Source organism: Pipistrellus kuhlii, unplaced genomic scaffold, assembly GCF_014108245.1.
Source record: "Pipistrellus kuhlii isolate mPipKuh1 unplaced genomic scaffold, mPipKuh1.p scaffold_m20_p_26, whole genome shotgun sequence".
Classification (NCBI taxonomy): domain Eukaryota; kingdom Metazoa; phylum Chordata; class Mammalia; order Chiroptera; family Vespertilionidae; genus Pipistrellus; species Pipistrellus kuhlii.
Window position 1 is genome coordinate 575060 of NW_023425525.1, and position 20215 is coordinate 595274.

Here is a 20215-nt window from a genome sequence, read left to right on the forward strand (position 1 = left end):
ACCCCCATCCTGGGGGGTGGGGGGTCGGACAGCCTCCTGGGCCGGGGCCGGGAGGAGGCGGGAAGGGGGGACCCCCCCAGGACGCATTTTAAAAGTTGTTGGAAACGCGCCTCTGTCCCGGGGGAATCAGGGGGAGTGGGGGTCCCCGCTTTGCTTCCAGAGCGGTCTGCGCCCCCAACTCCGCCAGGGGGTTCCCCACGGGAGCCCGTGAGGATGCGGCCAGGGCCCGGGAGGATGATGTGGGTCCATCCAGGTTTGGGGGGGGGGTGGTTGGCGGTGCCCTGGGCCCGGACTCCCTGCCCGTCAGACTCCGCGGGAGACGCGGCGGGTTTGTGGGAACTTGGCTTCCAGGTTGGTCCCCGGGGCGAGGGCCCGGCAGCGGGATGCGCCCCCCTTTCCTCCCTCCCCGCCGCTCCGCGCTGCCCGCGCCCCGGCGCTGCGGGAGCTGCGGGCCGGCGGGCGGCGGGCGGCGGGGACGGGCCGCTCAGGCTGCTCTTCTCTCCGCAGGGACCGCGGGGCTCCCCGGGCGGTGACCGCGCCTGGCCCCTCGCCGCCCGCCGGGAGGCCGTAGGGCGGCTGCGCCATGGCCGGCGGCGCGCTGCCCCGCTCGCTGCTGCTCACCTGCTGCCTGGCGGCCGCCCTGGGCGGCCCGGCGCGCCCGCTGGAGGGCCCGGCCCCGGCGCCCGCCCCGCCCGGCCCGCCCGGCCCCGGGAGCCCGGCGCCCGAGGGCTGCGAGCCCGGCCCGCGGGGCGGCCCGGCGCGGGACGAGGGCGGCCGGGAGGCGGGGGCCGGGCCGGGGCAGGCCTGGGCCCGGGGCGCGGGGGACCTGCAGGCGCGGCCCCGCGGGGACCCCCCGCCCGCGGAGCCGCCCTCCGCCGCCCCGGACGCCGCCGCCACGGACGCCGCCACGGAGCCGCCGGACGAGTACGCGTACCCCGACTACCGCGGCAAGGGCTGCGTGGACGAGAGCGGCTTCGTGTTCGCCATCGGCGAGCGGTTCGCGCCCGGGCCGGCCGCCTGCCCCTGCCTGTGCACCGAGGAGGGCCCGCTGTGCGCGCCGCCCGCCTGCCCGCGCCTGCCGCCCCGCTGCGCGCGCGTGGACGCCAGCCGCTGCTGCCCGCGCTGCCGCGAGCGCCGCGCCCGCTGCCAGTTCCGCGGCCGCACCTACCGGCTCCTGGAGGAGTTCGCGGTAAGAGCCGCCCCGCCGAGGGGAGGCCTGAGGGGAGGCCCGCCGAGGGAGGGGAGCCCCGCGGGGGAGCGGCGCCCTCCGCTCTGCTCCGGAGGCGGGCATCGCCGCCCCAACCCTCTCCAAAGCGGCGGCTGGGCATCACCCCGCGGCCTTCCCGGGGCGGGGACGGGCCCCCTGGGCGGGAGGCCGCTCTGAAGGCGAGGCCCGGCCTCCCCAGGCTGACCCTCCAGGGATCCAGGCCTCTGCTGCCCCTTTAACGCCCGGCCTTGGGCACCTCCACCGGCCTCCAAACACGGGACCTGCGTGCCCGTGCGGGCCTTTGGGGTCTGCTCTTGAGCTAACAGCACAGCGAGGCCAGGATCCCATACACAAGCCACTCCCTAGACTGGCGGTCCTGGCGGTCCTGGGAACACAGACAGCGCTGCTCCTCGCTGCCCGGACACAGCGGTCAGCCAGCAGAAGCCAGTTTGAGGTAGAAACCTTCTCCTTTAGGCGAGAGCGTGAGAGTCTGAGCGTCCGCCCTCCGGGGCCTGTGGGCGCCAGGCTCCAGGCTGGCGTTCACCTTCCGCCACGTCCATTCCGGCTGCCACCTCCCTCCGTGCCTGGGGAAGAGGAAGCCGAGGCTCAGGGCTGTTAGAGGCCGTGCTGTCCGCAGCACAGCTTTCTGCTCCCAGAGGCCAGCAGCCCAGGAGCTGTAACCTTAGGAGGGTGGTGCTGCCCGACATGCATGCCCAGCCCCGAGGGAACAGGGAAGCCCTGGCTCCTGCCAGGGCCGGGAGACACCTGCCGGCGGCCCAGCCATTCCAACCCCGGGAGGCGCGAGCCAGGGCTGCCTGGCCTCGGCCCGCGGACGTGGGAGGCCAGGATTTCCTGGGCAGCGGAAGGGTCCTGGGGCCTAGAGTCCCCAGAGCTATGGGGGAGGGGCTGGGGGGCAAATCCTGCTGGTCCCCAGGCCACAACACCGAGAAATACAGACGCGGGGTGCACCCAGGGTGGCCCGCTTGTGACTGAACCCCCAAAGCTGTGCAAACAGGCAGCGGGAGGTATAGGTCTGTACAAAGCAGGAGGTGTGGAAAGAACCCTGGGATGGGGAACCAAGAAGTTCCATTCTGGCTTTGCAGCAACCAGTCTGCCCCCCCTCCCCCCTCCCCCGCCCCAGTCTTTACTCTTACCTGCGAGATAAGGGGCCAGGCTCCCCACACCTGGGAGCCGATGCCGAGCCTGTCTGTCCTCACAGTCCGGGGGCAGCCCTTGGAGAAACAGAAAACGTTGGTGAGAAACTCCTGTGGACGGGCCCCGGCCACACCCAGGAGCGAGCAGGAGTCCGGGCACAGGCAGACCTCGGGCTGGGGTGCAGCACCAGCGCAGGGCAGAGGCGGCCATGGTGCTGGCGAGGCCCAGAGCAGGGACTGCCCGCTGGCCTGGGACAGGGCTGTGCACAGGGAGGGACCCCACAAAACGGTTCTCTTGAGATCTCAGTTCATAAGAAAACCTAAGTGTTACCAGATCAAAGCCACGTGGTTAGTTTTGAATCACTAACATCTGTTATTGATTGCCCTGCGTGGCGTTCCACAGTCATTTCCTAAGAGTGTCCCATGCGGTGGGCTGTGTGTCCGTCAGCTGGTGTCTGTGTTTGGTTTCCCGTCACGCTGAGGGAGAGGTGTCGGGGGGTGGCTGTGGGAAAGTCGGGTGAGCCAGGAGCCCGCGGGGTCCCTGGGGTGCACAGTGGAGACTGGTCATGGCGCCCGGTGCCAGGCACAGCCACCGCCCACACGCCTGAGCCGGGGCTGGGGCAGAGCGAGAACGCAGGCCTGCAGGCTGTGTGGCCTGGGCTTGTGGGAAAGGGAGAGGAGCCGTGTCCCGCCTGAACCCTGTTGGGGTACATTGTGGTCAGGCTGTGAGCACCGCTCCTTCCCGCAGAGGGAGGTGCCCTGTTCGGGAGAAAGGGGGGGCACACAGGCGCTGGGGCCCTGATCTCTGCTCCCCCGGAGGAGGAGATGGTGGTGGGGCTGGGCTGGGTCTGCAGGGAGGAGGACAGCCCGGTCCTGCCCTGTGCCCGGAAGCGCGATGGCCCTGCCTTCAGTGCTCCTCCCTCCGGGCACAGGTCCCTCTGTCCCTCTCTGCCCCAGGTTCCCTGTACTCAGACCGCCCTTCCCGCCTCTCCCTGCCCCTCACAGCCTGGCTGGCCTCAGTCCTGCTCCCACCAGGTCCCTCAGCCCCTGCTGGCAGCGAGGGCATCCTCACCCGTCCAGGGTGTGTGTGTGCGGCTTCCCTTGTTTGTCCAAGTCAGAGCCCAGCTGCCGAGGTCCCTGCTGCCTCCCAGGAGGCCAGGTTCCCGCTACCCCTGCACCTGCAGGCGCCCGGCTCTGAACGGGTTGAAGGGGACACCTGCCTGTGGGCTGTGTTGTTCAGGGGTGGGTGGTATCCCACGTGCCTCCCAGGCCTGTTCCTGGGGACAGCTGTCCTAACAGCGCCAGCCAGTGGCCGGACTCGGAAAGGCCGGCACAGGCCTGCAGGGGGAGGCTGAGCGCAGCGGTGGGCGGGCTGACCCTCCCGAGGCCTCTCCTTCCCTCTGGGCGCTCAGGGTCACCCCTTCGTGCACGCCGGGTCCTCATCTCCTCTGCTATAGGGACACCTCCATGCCGGGTTGGAGCCAGTCCCTATGACCTCATTCTAACCCCCTTCCCGTAGAGGCCCGTGTCCATACAGAGGGGGGGCGGAGGAGGGGGCGGTAGGACTGCAGCCTCTGGATTGGGGGGTGGGCCCCTCGGCCTGTAGGTGGCGTCACTGAGCCCGTTGACCTCCGAGGCGCCGGCCAGTGGATGAGAGGAACGCGCTCGGGGCTGGCGAACCGAGAGCCTGACTGGAAGTGCTCTGAAGGAGGCACAGGAGTGGGGGGATGGAGATGGGGGAGTAAATGCCTGCATGGAGCCGTGTGCAGAGCCCCCCGATTCTGTCCCACCACCCCGAGCAGCACGGCAGGGATGCACGGCCTGGCTCGGTGTTTGCGTCCTTGTACCTCAGGGGCAGCTCTGACCGGCTCCACGATCAGTTTCTGATTCACCCCATGACTACAAGCAGGCCAGCGGGCATCAAACGGGAAATGCATCGATAAGACACAACTCCACAACTCCGTTTCCAGCAACAAAAGGATCTTTCCCCTCCTGGGCATCGGCCCTGGGAGGGGGACAATAGCCTGGGTCTGGGAGCCGGGCTGTGTCTCACGGGGCCTGGTGGGACGTGGCTCTGAGATAAGGCCGCGCAGGAGCCAGACGGTACTGTGCGGTGTGTCCACACCGGGTATCTATCCCAGCTGATCAGGAGCTCCGATCGGCGAGTGGACACATCTTTGGAGAAAAGGAGCAAATGAATTATTAATAAGCGCTGCTCGCAGGCTTTCACGGCCTGAGGGCTGGTGACGGGGAGATAACTCGGAGTGGCCGCCGGGGACCACGGAGCCACACGCCATCCGCTCTGGCGTCAGCGTCGGACGGCCACGAACCCTGCTGCCACGTCGCATCTCGAAGCTTATCCGTGAAAAGATATCTCACGTGACATTTGGAATCCAAAGCTCTGAGTAGATGGCTCTTGCGGTTGTGATTGTGTGCCCGCAAAGAGGAAGGTGCAATTCTTCGTATTTTTAAACGAATGGAGCGGACCCTCTCTGGCCGATATTAACACAGAACCATGCTGGCGTCATTGACCTTTGCCACGTCACGTGATCACGCTGCGTGACGGGCGCACTCTTCTCGTCCCAGTGGTCTGAAGTCTGTGCCTCCGCCGCCTCTGAGCTGGCTTGGGTTCTTAATAAGGTTTTGTAAACTCCGGACTCCGCTCCTGCCTCCTGTCTGAAGCCACGTCCACAAGGACAAGTACACAAACACGGGGTGTCCACACGCCTGCGCCCCTCACTCGAAGGGAACCACAACTCCACACGCCGCCCCTGATGGCAGTGCGGCGGGATACACAGTCCCATCTGTCACAGCGGGAGGAAGGAGCCGTATTCACTCCGCACCTGCGTGCTTGACACACTTTGGCGGTGATTACAGGACAGACTGATGAGCTGTTATTTTCTTTATTTTAAAGAGAGAAAATGCAGGCTCATAGCCATAAGTTATTGGATCAATGTCAACCAGCTAGGCGGTGGGGAGCCGGCGGTGCGTCCCGCCTGCTGGACGCTGAAATCCTGCCCTCCCCACGCCACCGCCTCAGTTCCATGACCACACGACCACATGACAATGTGTGACCAGGTGCATCCTGGGTGGGCCAAGGGGATTTCTGGTCCCCGGAGAGGGAAGGCACATGCGGGCAGGGGGCACGTGCCTGCAGTTGTGTCTAGCAGATGCCAGGTCGGTTTTGTTTGGTGAAGTGTTTACTTATGGGGGTTTGTGTCATATTTGACTCAAGCCACCCCGGACTCAAGAAATATCTGTGCCCTCAAAGAACGGAATCTGGACTTGGAATGCGGACAGAGCAGGGGGTCGGGAGTGGCCTTCGGGCGAGGGAAGGGCTCAGTGGGCAGTGGATGGAACACAGTTCACTAGAGGCGGCCAAGAGCTTGGCGAGGGGCAGGCCCACGGAGGGGGGTGGGGGGGCAGACTGGTGGCTGAGGGCACCTCCAGCTCAAAACCGTGCTCTCGTGGCTCCTGGCACATAGACGTTTGTTTGACGAGGGCAGATATTGAACAAACGAGGGTCCACGTTCACACCCAGACTACCCAGTGTGCAGGTGGCACGGTGCCCGCTGGCAGCCGTCTGCCCCATGCTGCCCCTTTCGAATGGTGTTTGCTGACCACACCTGTGGGAGCCCCTTTCCCATCCCCTGTGGTTCCGGGTTCCGGTACAGGGTTCGGGTTCTGGAGAAGGCTGCACACAAATGAAAGAGACTAGAAAAGTATTAATTTGGAGAAATGGAGGGCCAGGCGGGAGCCCACCTCTGTGGGAGGACTACCACGGCTCTGGCCCTGCCATCCCTTTTACTGAGGCAATAAACGGAGCAGAACGCCTGTGCACAGCCTTGCCATCCTTTTTATTGAGGCTTTGGGATACACCCATCGCCCAATCAGCAAGGATTTACATGACTAACAGGTGGAGGCTGCTTTAACTACCAATGTCTCAACTAAGTGAGTGATTAGCTCCGATCATTCAGAGCAGTTAAGGTTAACCAGCCTTCCGGATTCCCTTTTCACATTTCTCTAGTAGTGACAACTAATAGAGATGGGTTTCCAGCACACACCTCCACAGGGCGTGGCTTCCTGGGGTCCTTCAGCCACGTGGTTTCAGTTAGGAAGCCAATGCCTCAGTCAGCTGGCTGGGGAGGCTCCGGGAGACTGGGCGCCGGGGCCCAGCTGCCATGTCGGCCTGCAGTCGGGGTGGAGCGCCTGCTTCTAGAATCTAGAGCTTCAAGAACAGGGCAGGAGCCCCGGAAAGACAGGGTGGGTGGGGCCTGGGGCTGGGTCGGCCCTGGGCCCTGGGCAGGTGTCAGAGCTCCGTGTTTTCCTGGTTAAAGGACAGTGTCCTGCTCACCTTCCCAGGATGAGGAGCTGAGAGGCACGAAAGCAGTTCCATCTCCAGCTCTGGCCACGCAGGGGGACACGCCTGCCGCCGGTTTCCGTGCCTACGGGAGGCGACTGCCCCCTCCGCCCCCCGCCGAGAGTCTGGGCTCTGACAGCTGCCCGCAGGCAGGCTGCCGTCACCCGGAGTGGGGCAGGGGCTGTGCTTCCTGTAGTATTTACCTCCAGAGAACATCTCCAAACGTCATAATCCCAATTAAAAAACGTCACTCTGGCATTTACGTATTAAAAATAGCTTTGGACTATGTATTTGCCAGGCACTGGTCTGGAGACGGAGGTGCAGTGACCTGGGGGTGGGGTGTGAGGGACACCACGGGGCAGGGGAGCCACGGTGCAGGCTGTCGTTGCCGTGGGTCCTTGTCAGTGACAGAGGCTTCCTGGCAGCTGCTGGGCAGAGGCAGGCGTCCCTCCAACGGCGGCTGAGGGGGAGGAGGGCCGGCCGGCCGTGGCCGCCCTCTGGCCGGGCTGGCCAGGCTGCTGGCACCCTGCTCGCCGCTCCTCTGCTCCGAGCTGACCAGCTGCCAGCGGGCGCGTGGCATTCTATTTCTGTCGGGCACTGGGGTGCAGCCAGCACACGGCGTGCCTCCACGCCGCGGGAGGAGGATGCCAGGCGGCGGGCCAGGCCGTGGCTCCTGTGGAGGCCCAGCCGTGGCCGGCCGGGCGGGCTGGCTGCCACTCCCCCCGCACAGGGGCCCTCAGGCTGGGAGGACAGGATGTGACTGCCTGGGACACGGAGGACGGACAGCCCGCAGAGCCACGGGCACTAACTCTCCTGGACAACCATTCCTCTGAAAGCCCAGCTCAGTGCAGGGGGAGAGTTCGCCCCGGAGGCGGAGGAGCGTCCGGGAGCCAGGCAGCCTCGGAGCGGGAGCTGCCTGTGGGCCTCCACCGGCCTGGGCGCCTGACCTCACAGCGGGAGCAGCCGACAGTCAGCCCCCAATCCCTCACCCCATCCCCAGAATCAGCAGACCAGGGGTCTCACCCAGCCGCAGAAAGGGGCGGGGCCTGCACAGGGGGCGGGGCCGGCTCCGAGAGGGGTTGATGCCTGGAGGGGGCGGGGCTAAAGCGGGGGCGGGCGCTGGGGGCGGGGCTGATGCAGGGGGCGGGGCCGGTGATGGGGCGGGGCTGGTGCCTTGAGGGGGCGGGGCCGGCGTAGGGGCGGCGGGCGCGCGCCCTGTGCGGGCTGAGCCACCTGCAGAGCCAAATTCCTGCCGCTCCCAGCGGCCCCCAAACCAAGGAGTCACTTCTGTCTAACGGCCCAGGCTGGAGTCTGACGGACAAAGGCCTCCCGGCACTGCCCGTCCACCAGGCCGGGGACCCCCACGGCGTTCGGGGGCGAGTGACGCTAAGAAGACGGGCCCAGGCAGGGTCCGCCGAGGGAGCGGCCCATGACCCGCTGCGGGCGTGACCCGGGCCATTAACACGGAGAAACCGGAGCGAAACGCCTGTGCACAGCACGAGCATGCAAGCCGAGTCCGCTGGAGAAAGCCGGAGGAAGCAGGCTGTGTGGGCCAGCGTCGGGGCACTGAGAGGAAGGACTGCATCCCGCGGTGAGCCCGGCGCGGGTGGCCCCGGTGAGACGGGCACAGACGGGCCTGGGAGGCGGTGCAGCTGGAGGACAGAGCGAGAAGACCATGGCGCACCAGCCCTGTGGCTCCGGGGACAGCGCCGCCCGCCGCCCGCCGGGCCGGGGGAGCAGGGCGCCCTGCGGGGACGGGACCGCCGGGCCGCGGGGCCTCCTGCTGTGGGTTCAGGTGCTCGGGAAGGGGCTCAGCGCCGGTGCGAGCCAGGATGCCGTGCCGCCCCCGGCCCTGGCCCAGCACCTGCCGGGCGGGGGCGCCCAGGGCCCTGAGGGGTGAGCCCGGCTCCGGCCTCACAGGGCCCCAGGGAGCCGCTGTACCCGCCCTTCAGGCCGACCCCAAAGGAAATGGACGCTGCCTTTGTCATCGCCCCCACCGCTGAGGGACCAGGGGTGCCCAGGGAAGGAGCGGCTGCTTCTCCTGGGGTGTGTGTGAGTGTGTGTGTGCGTGAGTGTGCGTGTGCGTGTGTCTGTGAGTACGTGTGTGCATGTGTGTGTGTTCGCGCGAGTGTGTGTGAGTGTGTATCTGTCTCTGTGTGTGAGTACGTGTGTGTGCATGTGTGTGTTCGCATGAGTGTGTGTGAGAGTGTGTGTGCGTGTGTCTCTGTGTGAGTACGTGTGTGCATGTGTGTGTTCGCACGAGTGTGTATGTGTGTGTTAAAGTGTGTGTGTGATAGAGTGTGTGTGTGAGTACGTGTGTGTGTGTGTGTGTGTGTGTGTGTGTTTAGGAAGAGGTGTGCATACCAGGTCCAATGCCTTCTTTCTGGTTTGCCGCAGTCCCCACCGCTCCCTATTACTGCACCAAGTTCACGGCCATCTCATTTGTTGAAAGAACTTGACTTTGTGATCCCCCGAGAGACCCAAGCCTCACAGCGCCCCTTCCACCCCTGTTTAAAAGCCGCTCTTTGGAACACATTTAATTCTGGTTATTTACCATCTCGGAGAAAATCAAGCCTCTTTTCTTTCTGCCAAGTATTGCTGATCTCTAATGACCCTTTATTCTAATTCTGGAACAAATGGGTTTAGATCTTCCCATTTTTTTAATTTGAGGAGCCCCCACCCCCCCTTCTCCAGATAAGCATGCCCTGTTCACGTCACGCCCTCTGTGGAGGAGTTATTTAGGGATCTATGAATGAGATTAAAGCAACTCCACCAAAATCTCCACCCGGTCCGGTTTCCCAGGATGAGGGGAGGGGAGGGCAGGGGAGGGGAGGGGAGGGGAGGGGAGGGGACCCCCCCCCCCAGTGTCCAGGGTGGAGCTGAGCTGGTGAGGACCGCCTGTGGCCCCCGGGCTGGAGCAAACTCCTCCGCTGTCCTGCTCCCTGTCCTCAGGTGGGGTGGGGGCAGGGCGCACACCTGATTCTACAACTGAAATACGGGTGCAGCCGCTGCCCTCACCGACGCCAGGAGGAGAGGCCCAAACTGCGGACACTTACCTTCGCTGTGGGGATCCAGGTGCCGCACGGTGGGGTCTGAGAGCACCCCTCCCTGTTCTCAGGGTCCTCCTCGGTGGGTCTCCCCTCGGTGGGGGGAAAGCAGAGCGATCGCAGCTGCTTCCTCTCCCAGCAGAGGGCCCACCGCTCACCTGCCTCCAGTCCTCTCTGATGAGCGCCCTGAGCCGCACCTGCACAGCCGCGCCCAGGGAACTGGCTCTGACCCTGACCGGGACGGCAGCAGCCGGCGAGCACGTGCTGCTGTGGTCTGACTGCTCCCTCGGCCCCTGTCCCAGGAGCCCCACCCCCAGGGGAGCCCCTCACGCCCCTCACACCCCTCACAGCTGTCTGCCACCAGCACGCTGGCCTCACCCTCCTCCGGGCCCCTGCCTGAGACGGTCCCAGGAGGACTGGGAGGGCCAGAGGGAGTCTCCTCTCGCAGAGAGAGCGGCCTGGCTGCTGCTGTGCCTCTGGGGCTGGGGGCCTTCTCTTCTTCCTGGGCCTGGGAGCCACAGCTTCTGGGACATTCTTAACCAAGTCCCCCTGTGTGCAAACCCGCCCCCCTGTGTGCAGACCCGTCCCCCTGTGTGCAGACCCGTCCCCCTGTGTGCAGACCCGTCCGCCTGTGTGCAAACCCGCCCCCCCTGTGTGCAAACCCGACCCCCTGTGTGCAGACCCGTCCCCCTGTGTGCAGACCCGTCCCTCTGTGTGCAGACCCGTCCGCCTGTGTGCAAACCCGCCCCCCCTGTGTGCAAACCCGACCCCCTGTGTGCAGACCCGTCCCCCTGTGTGCAGACCCGTCCCCCTGTGTGCAGACCCATCCCTCTGTATGCAGACCCGTCCCCCTGTGTGCAAACCCGTCCCCCTGTGTGCAGACCCGTCCCCCTGTGTGCAGACCCGTCCCCCTGTGTGCAGACCCGTCCCCCTGTGTGCAGACCCCCCTGTATGTAGACCCGTCCCCCTGTGTGCAGACCCGTCCGCCTGTGTGCAGACCCTCCCCCTGTGTGCAGACCCGTCCGCCTGTGTGCAGACCCTCCCCCTGTGTGCAGACCCGTCCCCCTGTGTGCAGACCCGTCCGCCTGTGTGCAGACCCTCCCCCTGTGTGCAGACCCGTCCCCCTGTGTGCAGACCCGTCCGCCTGTGTGCAGACCCGTCCCCCTGTGTGCAGACCCGTCCGCCTGTGTGCAGACCCGTCCCCCTGTGTGCAGACCCGTCCCTCTGTGTGCAGACCCATCCCCCTGTGTGCAGACCCTCCCCTCTGTGTGTAAACCCGTCCCTCTGTGTGCAGACCTGTCCCTCTGTGTGCAAACTCGTCCTCCAGGAATGAGCGACAGAGAACCAGAGTCTCTCCCCAGCACACAGGCTCTGTGGGCTCGGCTGCAGCTGGTGCCAGGCCGGGAGGCAGCTGCTTGGGAGTCGCTCTCTCCGTGGAGGAGGGGATGGAGGGGTGCAGGGTCCGGCACCGATGCTGGCCCGGGTGAGGGAGGGGAACCACACAGCAGTGGGAACCGGGTCACAGGCTGTGGGTGGGAGCAGGCCGCGGGGTGGTGTCTCTGGTCCGCAGAGACTGCTCTGGTGTGGAGCTGGATGTGGAGACGCCTGGAGCTGCTGTGATGAGACAGTTTGAGGTCAGGAGCCTGAGCGGCGGGAGATGCAGTCTGAGGAGACGCAGTCTGAGGCGGCTGCTGAGGAGGAAGCGTGACCTGCATTCTCCCTGCAGCTCCCGGGCGGGCGGGAGGGGCGGGGGAGCGGGCAGTGGGGCCGGGCAGGCCCTGAGACGGCACCCAGTGGCCGGATGACTGTGCAGACCCGGGTGGACCCTGGCAGGCCCAGCCTGCGGGGGCCTTTCGCTCCGTGGGGAGCAGAGCTGACCCCCAGGCCACACATCCGGGCCGTGAGAAGCCGGGTTTGAGGGGGAGCCTGGGACTCCCTGCACCTGCTCGGTGCCCGCGCTTCGGAGACAGGCTCCGCGCTGCAAAGGGCACGCTCGCCCTCTGGTGGCCAAACGGTGACATGACGCCGGCGGCCTTGGTGCGGGGCCAGGCGCGGGGCTGGGGTGAAGGCTGTGGCTTGCGCCTCTGGAAGCTCATTTCTAAGCGGGGCCACCCGCTCCCCTCGCGTGGGGATGGGACGTGTCACCCACCCTCAGAGGCAGCAGCCGGGTCCTCCGAGGTTCCGGGCGCAGCTCTGAGGCCTCAGGAGTCTCCGGTTTGTACCGAGCCCGATGTCAGAACGCCCCTCGGGAGGCCGGGGCCGGGTCTTGGGGACTGCCTGGAAGCACGTTTAATATCCATGTTGCACCCCTTAAGCCTGCGGGCGTCTGAGACCAGCCTGGAGGGCTCCCCCGGAACCCGCCTTCGGCAGCTGCAGCCTCCGCTCCAGAGCCAGGCCCCTCGGGGAGGCCGGCTCCCTGTCCGCGTGGCAGGGACAGCGGGGAGGCCCGCCTGCTGTGAGGTCTCCCCACGGGTGCGGGGTGTCGGGGCCCAGCACCCCAGTCAGCCAGGCCCCCGCCAAACAGCTTACCCAGGCCCCGTCTCCACGGTCGTCCCCACCCACAGCCCTGTCGCAGCTTCGCTCCAGGGGCTGGTCCCCCTGCCCTCCTCTTCCCTCCTGGTGCACGTGACAGACCGCGTGCGTGGCTCCTAAGACCGCCCTCACCTCGCTGTGCGGCCCTCGGCCCTTCAGGAACAGGTGCTGGTGGGAGGGACCCACACACCCAGGAGGAGCAGCCGGAGTCTGGAAGGGCAGGGTCCCTCGGGGTGACAGGGCAGGGCCCTGCCTCGGAGCCAGGAGCGGCCTCTCAGCCTCTCAGAAAGTGCTGCGGGGGCGGGGGGGGAGTAGCCGGCACCTGCGGCATTTGGGGGCCCTGAGAGCTTCAGGGGGTCCTGTCCGACAGCTCCTGACTCGGTTTCCCTCCTCCTGGGGCCCTCTTCGTTGTCTTCCTCAGGGAACTCGGGGTGCTGGGCTGGTTGGTAGCACTGGGCGGACTGGGAGGAGGCGGGCCCCATGCTGAGTGGCGGCAGGGACTCCCTGGGCTGAAGCGTTCCTGTAATGTTTGCCCAAACCCGACTTTCCCCAAAGCTCCGGGCGGTGTGGCTCCACTAGGAGCTGAGGGGGGAGAGACCCGGGGCCCTCCCTGTGCCCCCCTGAAAACCAAGTGGCAGGAGAACAATTTCACATGCCTAGGACATGGGATGCCTTCCTAGTGCCTGGGGGAGAGAAAGGGTGTGCCGGGGAGACACACGCGTGTGCGGGGAGGCAGGCGTGTGCGGGGAGGGGCAGGCGTGTGCGGGGAGACACGCGTGTGCAGGGAGGGGCAGGCGTGTGCAGGGAGACACGCGCGTGTGCGGGGAGACACGCGTGTGCGGGGGGAGGCAGGCGTGTGCGGGGGGCCGATGTGTGCAGGGAGGGGCAGGCGTGTGCAGGGAGATACACGTGTGTGCGGGGAGGGGCAGGCGTGTGCGGGGAGACACACGTGTGTGCGGGGGGAGGCAGACGTGTGCGGGGAGGGATAGGCGTGTGCGGGGAGACACACGTGTGCGGGGGGAGGCAGACGTGTGCGGGGAGACACGCGTGTGCGGGGAGGACGGACGCCCTGACTGGCTGCGTTGCAGGTGTCCCCGTGCGAGCGCTGCCGCTGCGAGGCCAGCGGGGAGGTGCTGTGCTCCGTGTCCGAGTGCCCGCAGACCGAGTGCGTGGACCCCGTGTACGAGCCTGACCAGTGCTGCCCCATCTGCAAGAACGGTAGGTGGACGCGTGTCCACAGCGCGCACGTCCGCGCGGGCTCTCATTCCCGCGTGAGGGCGGGCGGCGCGAGGGCCCGTGTCCGCACCGGCGCACAGCTCCGTGCCACCAGCCCGCGCCGGGACCGGCTCGGCCGGAGGGAGGGGTTCTGTGTTTTGTTGTTGGGAGCGAGGTCGTGGCTGCTGCCCTGACAGCGAACCCAGAGGCTCTGCCTGGCCTGAGAGGAGAGCCTGCGCGGAGTGAAGCCGGTGTGGGTGCCCGTCAGACCCGCAGGAGGAGGACTGTGCTGTTTAAAGCTAGATCCAGGAAGGATGACAGCCCTGGCCGGTGTGGCTCAGTGGTTGGGCATCGCCCTGTGCACCCAAAGGCCTGTTTCATTCCATCAGGACATAGGCCTGGGTTGCAGGCCCGATCCCTGCCCAGCAGGAGGCATGCAGGAGGCAGCTGATGGATGTTTCTCTCTCTCCCAGCCTCTCTCTAAAATCAATAAAACACATTTTTAAAAAGGAGGATTACAGGTTACAGAAGGACTGGAATTGAAAGGTTTGAGCCAATGATATCAAAACAACAGCAGCTCCACCTTCAGGACCACAGTCGGAGCCAGGCCTCGTGTGTCCAATCCCATACCTACCACCACATTTGTCGGGGGATATTCCCAGCTCTGCCATGCTTCCCGCTCTCTCTGGCTTCCTTCTGACCTGGAAAGGGAATCGGTGTTTGGAATTCGTGGTAAAATTTCTGCTTGAAACGTGAAAGCAGTTCCTGTGAGAACTGAGCGCTTTGCAGGAATTGAGTGGGATTGGTCACTAATCCACGCCAGCTGTCCACGCCGCTCCCACGTGGGATGCTTCCACCAAAGCACAGTGACACGTCTGACAGCTCACAGGCCACTGGGTATCAACAGCGGCGGTTCTGTGCTAGCAGCTCAGCGGCCTGGGCTCAGGGGGAGGGAGGCTGGGCCGGTGACCGCCGTGGTGACCTGGCCGGGGACCGCCGTGGTGACCTGGCCGGTGGCCGCCGTGGTGACCTGGCCGGTGACCGCCGTGGTGACCTCGCCGGTGGCCGTTGTGGTGACCTGGCCGGTGACCGCCGTGGTGACCTGGCCGGTGACCGCCGTGGTGACCTGGCCGGTGACCGCCGTGGTGACCTGGCCGGTGACCGCCGTGGTGACCTCGCCGGTGGCCGTTGTGGTGACCTGGCCGGTGACCGCCGTGGTGACCTGGCCGGTGACCGCCGTGGTGACCTGGCCGGTGACCGCCGTGGTGACCTGGCCGGTGACCGTTGTGGTGGCCTGGCCGGTGGCCGTTGGGGTGGCCTGGCCGGTGACCACCGTGGTGACCTGGCCGGTGACCACCGTGGTGACCTGGCCGGTGACCGCCGTGGTGACCTGGCCGGTGACCGTTGTGGTGGCCTGGCCGGTGACCGTTGTGGTGACCTGGCCGGTGACCGCCGTGGTGACCTGGCCTGGCCCTCACGCCGACGGACCTGCAGGTTAAACGCTTCCTCCAGACGCGGGAGCTGCCGCTCACCGCAAGCTGCCGGAGTCGCTCACATCGCAGCACCAACGCTCGGGCCAGAAAGCCTGGGACGGACATAAATGGCCACAAGCGTACGCGACGTGGGCGTCCCTCGTGGCGTGCGGCTCCCTCTCGTGGCTCTCCTGGTGACGTGGACTGGAGCGCAGCCTGTCCCCCCGCTGGGCGTCCGCCTCTCAGGCAGTGGGCTCCCAGGGACCGGGGCCCAGAGAGCGTTACCACGGGTTCTTCCGAGCTGCCAGTGCCCACAGCAATTCAACTAACGCTGGAGGGAAAGGGGATCTGGAGGGCCTGAGCCTGCTCCCAGGAGGCAGACACCTGTGTGTCTCCTCCCAGCCCCGCAGCAGGAGGAGCCTGTGCAGTCAGCACTTTCCAGAGCACAGCAGGGTGTGTGTGCGTGTGCACGCGTGTGTGTGTGTGTGTGTGTGTGTGCATGTGTGTGTGGGGGGGTCCTTGACGTCCAGATAAAACTCACACTGTCGTGTCCCCTCAATTTGTCTTAGCTTCTTGACAACAAGCTTCCCGGTGCCCGTGAAGCTTCCCTCAGCCCCGTGGCCAGCCCCGGGCGCTCCATGAGCAGCAGGACTGAAGGTGGCAGGACACCTGGCCCAGCCCAGGGCGAGCCCTCTCTCCCAGTGTCACTCGGAAGGACGTTTCCATAATTGCCACATCCTGTGATCAGGGCTGTCCCGTGAGCAGGGCCGTCCTGTGAGCAGGGCCGTCCTGTGAGCAGGGCTGTCCCGTGAGCAGGGCTGTTCTGTGAGCAGGGCTATTCCGTGAGCAGGCTGCCCCGTGACCTGAAATTCCAATTTGATGTTGGGTTTTGTTGGCCTGGGGCGGACATCCCGGCTGACTTGGTGCAGTGATTGGGAGGTTCCGGTGTCCTCTATTCTTTCTTCCCAGCGGCTAATGCATTCCAGGAGGGATGCAGTGGGAATACAATCGCCCAATTACATGGAGAATGAACCCGGCAGAGAGTCCATCACACAGGAAGAACCCCATGCCAGAAGCAGACCAGAGCTGAGCGGGGGACCCAATTTTGTCCGTGTGCCCAGCACAGTCAGGGAGCAGGCTGAGATCCCACCGCTTTGCTGGTCCTACTAAGTGTGGAGTCTGCACTGTGTGCTGAAGCAGCGACAGAAAATACGCCGGGTCTCTGGTCTCCGGGCCGATGGAGCTGAGGCCCACGAATGCCTCCTGTTGCAAATGCCGTGACTGGGACATGTGTGCGTGGACGGACGGTCGGCTTTGCTTTGGAAATGTGGCCTCGTTTGAAAGAAACACAAAGTGAAGGCCCTTAGGTTCCAGGGATGGACCCGGGTAACGCTGGGCCGTTGGCCGCAGACCCGCCCCGGCGAGGGCCCAGGGGCTGTACGACGGTCCCTCGTGGGGACCAGGGACAGGAAGTCACTGTCCACGTCGCTGAGCCTGAAGGTCAGCAGAGTCCCGGCGCCAGGACAGCCGGTTAGGAAGTGTAAGAAGCCAGCGACGGAGTGCTTATTGCCACGGAAGGACAGGTGCAAACTGCCTGCATATTCTTACTCCCTTTTCCACGCTCAGTTTGTTATAATGAGCATTCATATTTCAATCGAAGAAACACCAAGTGGAAGCTTTTACCACGGCGTGACGGCCGAACTCCTTCCCTAAGAGATCAAAGGTCAGCTCAGCGCTTCGGAGGGAAACACAGCTCCTGGTTGCCCCTCCCTGGGGCGGGGAGGGAACTCGGCCCTGGCCGCGGGCTCCGTTGGTTGGAGCGCTGTCCCAGGAACCAAAAGCTGTGGGTTCCGCCCCGGGCAGAGCCCTGCAGGAGGCACCCAATGGATGTTTCTCTCTCTCTCTCTCCTTCCCTCTCCCATTGCAATAAGAACATTAACTGGGGGCTTGTAGGCGACAAGGACTAGAAGGCAGAGAACGGGACTTGGTTTTCATTCTGATTTTATCCAAAGTCTGGAAGGCTGTGCCCCGACTAATCCAATACGGCACCAAGCCATCAGACTTAATGTGGCTGGGAGATTTTATCCGGATAACTCAGGAATTGTATTCACGCCTATAAAACCAAACTGTTAACAAAAGATTGAAGAAGAATACATCAAGAGATAAATGTGTGGGTTGAGGGTTTTCATTAATGTTTTTACCCTTCAAGTAATGCTTTTGTCTACAGCTTTTATTCAAACCCTGTTTAAAAACTATGATTACATGTGCACAGAATTTAAGCAAATATTTTTGGGCCTGGCAAAATCTTCCCGGATTTTGATATGCAAAAGATATATGTATATATACACTCTGAGAAAGAAACCACTCTTTATATATGTAGTTTATTCTTCCAGAGAGTATGTAGGTCACAGGTTCATACTCCCCGTGTTCTGCCCTTGAACAACGCTTGGAATCCATGAGAACTTGTGCACAAGATATTGCTAAAGAATACAGCCGACAATGACTGGAATTCTCAGCCTGTGAAGTCCGGGCACCTGCTTTGTGTGACCTGAGAAAGTGGCTTTTCAGAGGATGACATGAGGCAGCTACTGAAGTGAGCTGACAACCTTAACAGCAATGACCCAGTTCTTTTCAGACGTTTTGGCTAAACGTGTTCCGTGGAGACGGGGCCTCCAGGCGGGAATCGCTCTGCGGTCCTCGCTGAGGGCCCGTGAGCTCCGGGCGGTGACGGTGTCTGACCGCCTGGCGTAATGGGACCTGATGACTGGAGACATTCTCGGGTTCCTTGCTGGAAATGTGTCCTTCTTTTCCAAAAACTATGACGACGTGCAGGGATGCTGGGCTGTTCCCCTCACGGCGTGGACCCTGTGCCGGCTCCTGCCTCCTCCTGCCGCGGCCGCCCGGGCGGCTGGTGAACAGGCGGCGGCTCTGTGGTCTGTTCTCACGTGGCTCGTGGTGGACAGACGTTTCTCTGAACACTGAGTGCGAACTGTCAGAACCGCCATCGTGTTCTAGAACAGCGGTCACCGGCGGTGGCTGGAGCCTGGCTCGCGGGCCGCGGCCGGAGGAAATTCGCGAGGAAAGCCTCCAGCGCAGGGCTCCCAGAGCAGGGCACCCAGAGCAGGGCACCCAGAGCAGGACTCCCCAGCATGGGGCACCCAGAGCGGGGCACCCAGAGCGGGTCACCCAGAGCGGGTCACCCAGAGTGGGGCTCCCAGCGTGGGGCACCCAGAGCGGGTCACCCAGAGCGGGTCACCCAGAGTGGGGCTCCCAGCGCGGGGCACCCAGAGCGGGGCACCCAGAGCGGGGCTCCCAGAGCGAGGCTCCCCAGCGCGGGGCACCCAGAGCGGGGCACCCAGAGCGGGGCTCCCAGAGCGAGGCTCCCAGAACAGGGCACCCAGAGCAGGGCTCCCCAGCGCGGGGCACCCAGAGCGGGGCTCCCAGAGCGGGGCACCCAGAGCGGGGCACCCAGAGCGGGGCTCCCAGAGCGGGGCTCCCAGAGCAGGGCTCCCCAGAGCGGGGCACCCAGAGCGGGGCACCCAGAGTGGGGCACCCAGAGCGGGGCACCCAGGGCGGGGCTCCCAGCGCGGGGCTCCCAGAGTGGGGCTCCCCAGTGCGGGGCACCCAGAGCGGGGCACCCAGAGTGGGGCACCCAGAGCGGGGCACCCAGGGCGGGGCTCCCAGAGCTGGGCACCCAGGGTGGGGCTCCCCAGCGCGGGACACCCAGGGCGGGGCTCCCAGAGCAGGAAGGAGCCCTGTTATTTCATGAGTCTTGACGCTTTGTCCTATTTAAGAGCCTCTTCCTCCTCACGATTGTTTTTTCTAAGATTATTTGGAATTAATTAACTCACATGCTGCAGGCTCGGCTGATGGGTAAGGCCTGGAGGGTGATCTGTGAGTGAGCACAGAGCTGCCCGTCACCTGGACGGGTTCTAAGTCACGTTTGAGGCCGGTCAGGAGGAGAGTGGTGTTCCCTTTGCTCAGGATTCCCTGTCCCTCGTAAAAGAGCGAACGGACGTGGCCTGGGGTGAACCCACCGCGTGTTCCCGTGTGCGCACGCTACACACGTGTCTCTGTGTTTCAGGCCCCAACTGCTTCGCAGAGACCGCCGTGATCCCCGCGGGGCGCGAGGTGAAGACGGACGAGTGCACCGTCTGCCACTGCACGTACGAGGAGGGCACGTGGCGGGTGGAGCGCCAGGCCATGTGCACGCGGCATGAGTGCCGGCAGCGGTAGGCCGGCCGGACGCCGCCCCTCCGGACGCCTCCCCGACGGAACATTCCGGAGGACTCCGGAAGTGCCGCCCACAAGGAGACTTCCAACGAGGAGCAATGGGGAACTGTCGGTACTTTTTGCTTTTCTTGGTAACAGTGACTGCAAGAGAAGGAAGTGGATATATTTCAAAACATCACTGAGAACTTTGGGCGTGAAGCCCTCTCTCAATAAACGTGCTATTTTCAGAGCAAGTACAGGACAGCTCAGTATTCTCTGTGCGATGTATTTCTCTCCCCTGTCAGAGCTCACCGGTGTTTTCTATAGAAACAGATTAAAGAGCTGTGTTGTCCACCGGCCACACTGTGCACCTTTTCCTTTCACGTGACATTGCTGGGGGCTGGTCCTCCTTCACACCTCGGAACGCTGTCCCCGCGAACAGGTCCTGACATGATGGGGCTGGTTCCTCCTGGGGCCCTGCCCACATTGTTTCACTGCAGAGGCACATCTAGTGTCCTTAGGAGATCCAGTGTGAGTCACAGAATACAATGATCCCATTCTGTGCCTTATTGCTGCTGTCACCTCCAGGCTCTGTCGCTGGCAAATGCAGGTGTCAGGTAACTAACGGGCACTGTTTCTGTTCATCTGAAGCACCCCTGCTAGGTGGACACATAACATACATGCTTCATGTTCACTGACATCACTTTGTCTCCTCGTCATGAATTTAAATTGTGCCCTAGACCAAGGAGCAGGCTGAGCTGGACAACTTGCTTCATGGTTCCATCCAGCTGAAGCAAGCAGTAAAAGAGGGACTCCCTTGACTGACTGGAGGGGAGGTAAGGCAAATGGCTTGATTGAGTCTTTGCCTGAAGTCTGAATGGACACAGGAACCCTACCACTCCATTCAGTGGACTCACGCTTCTCCTCAGAATGACCACAGCTTTGGCCCTAAATTATGACCACTCAAAATTTCAAAGATAAAGCATATTATCAAAGCTGAGAAGGCACCCAGGCCT

General features: G+C 64.1%; 1 protein-coding gene across 1 annotated transcript; it reads left to right on the forward strand.

Moving 5' to 3' along the window:
• The first annotated feature begins 583 nt into the window (after positions 1-583).
• VWC2 (von Willebrand factor C domain containing 2) lies at positions 584-19453 on the forward strand. The gene is made up of 5 exons (XM_045587163.1): positions 584-744; positions 803-840; positions 891-1189; positions 13389-13518; positions 19072-19453. Exons 1-5 carry the CDS (start codon positions 584-586, stop codon positions 19221-19223), a joined length of 780 nt encoding a protein of 259 aa, XP_045443119.1. The 3' UTR covers positions 19224-19453.
• The last annotated feature ends 762 nt before the right edge of the window (positions 19454-20215 follow it).

Bases quoted from the DNA above. Each gene is read 5' to 3' on its own strand.
- VWC2 (XM_045587163.1), top strand. From the start codon at position 584: ATGGCCGGCGGCGCGCTGCCCCGCTCGCTGCTGCTCACCTGCTGCCTG. The intron at 745-802 runs GCGGGGCGGCCC...GGGCCGGGGCAG, and splicing joins GAGGGCTGCGAGCCCGGCCC to GCCTGGGCCCGGGGCGCGGG. The intron at 13,519-19,071 runs GTAGGTGGACGC...TCTGTGTTTCAG, and splicing joins CTGCCCCATCTGCAAGAACG to GCCCCAACTGCTTCGCAGAG.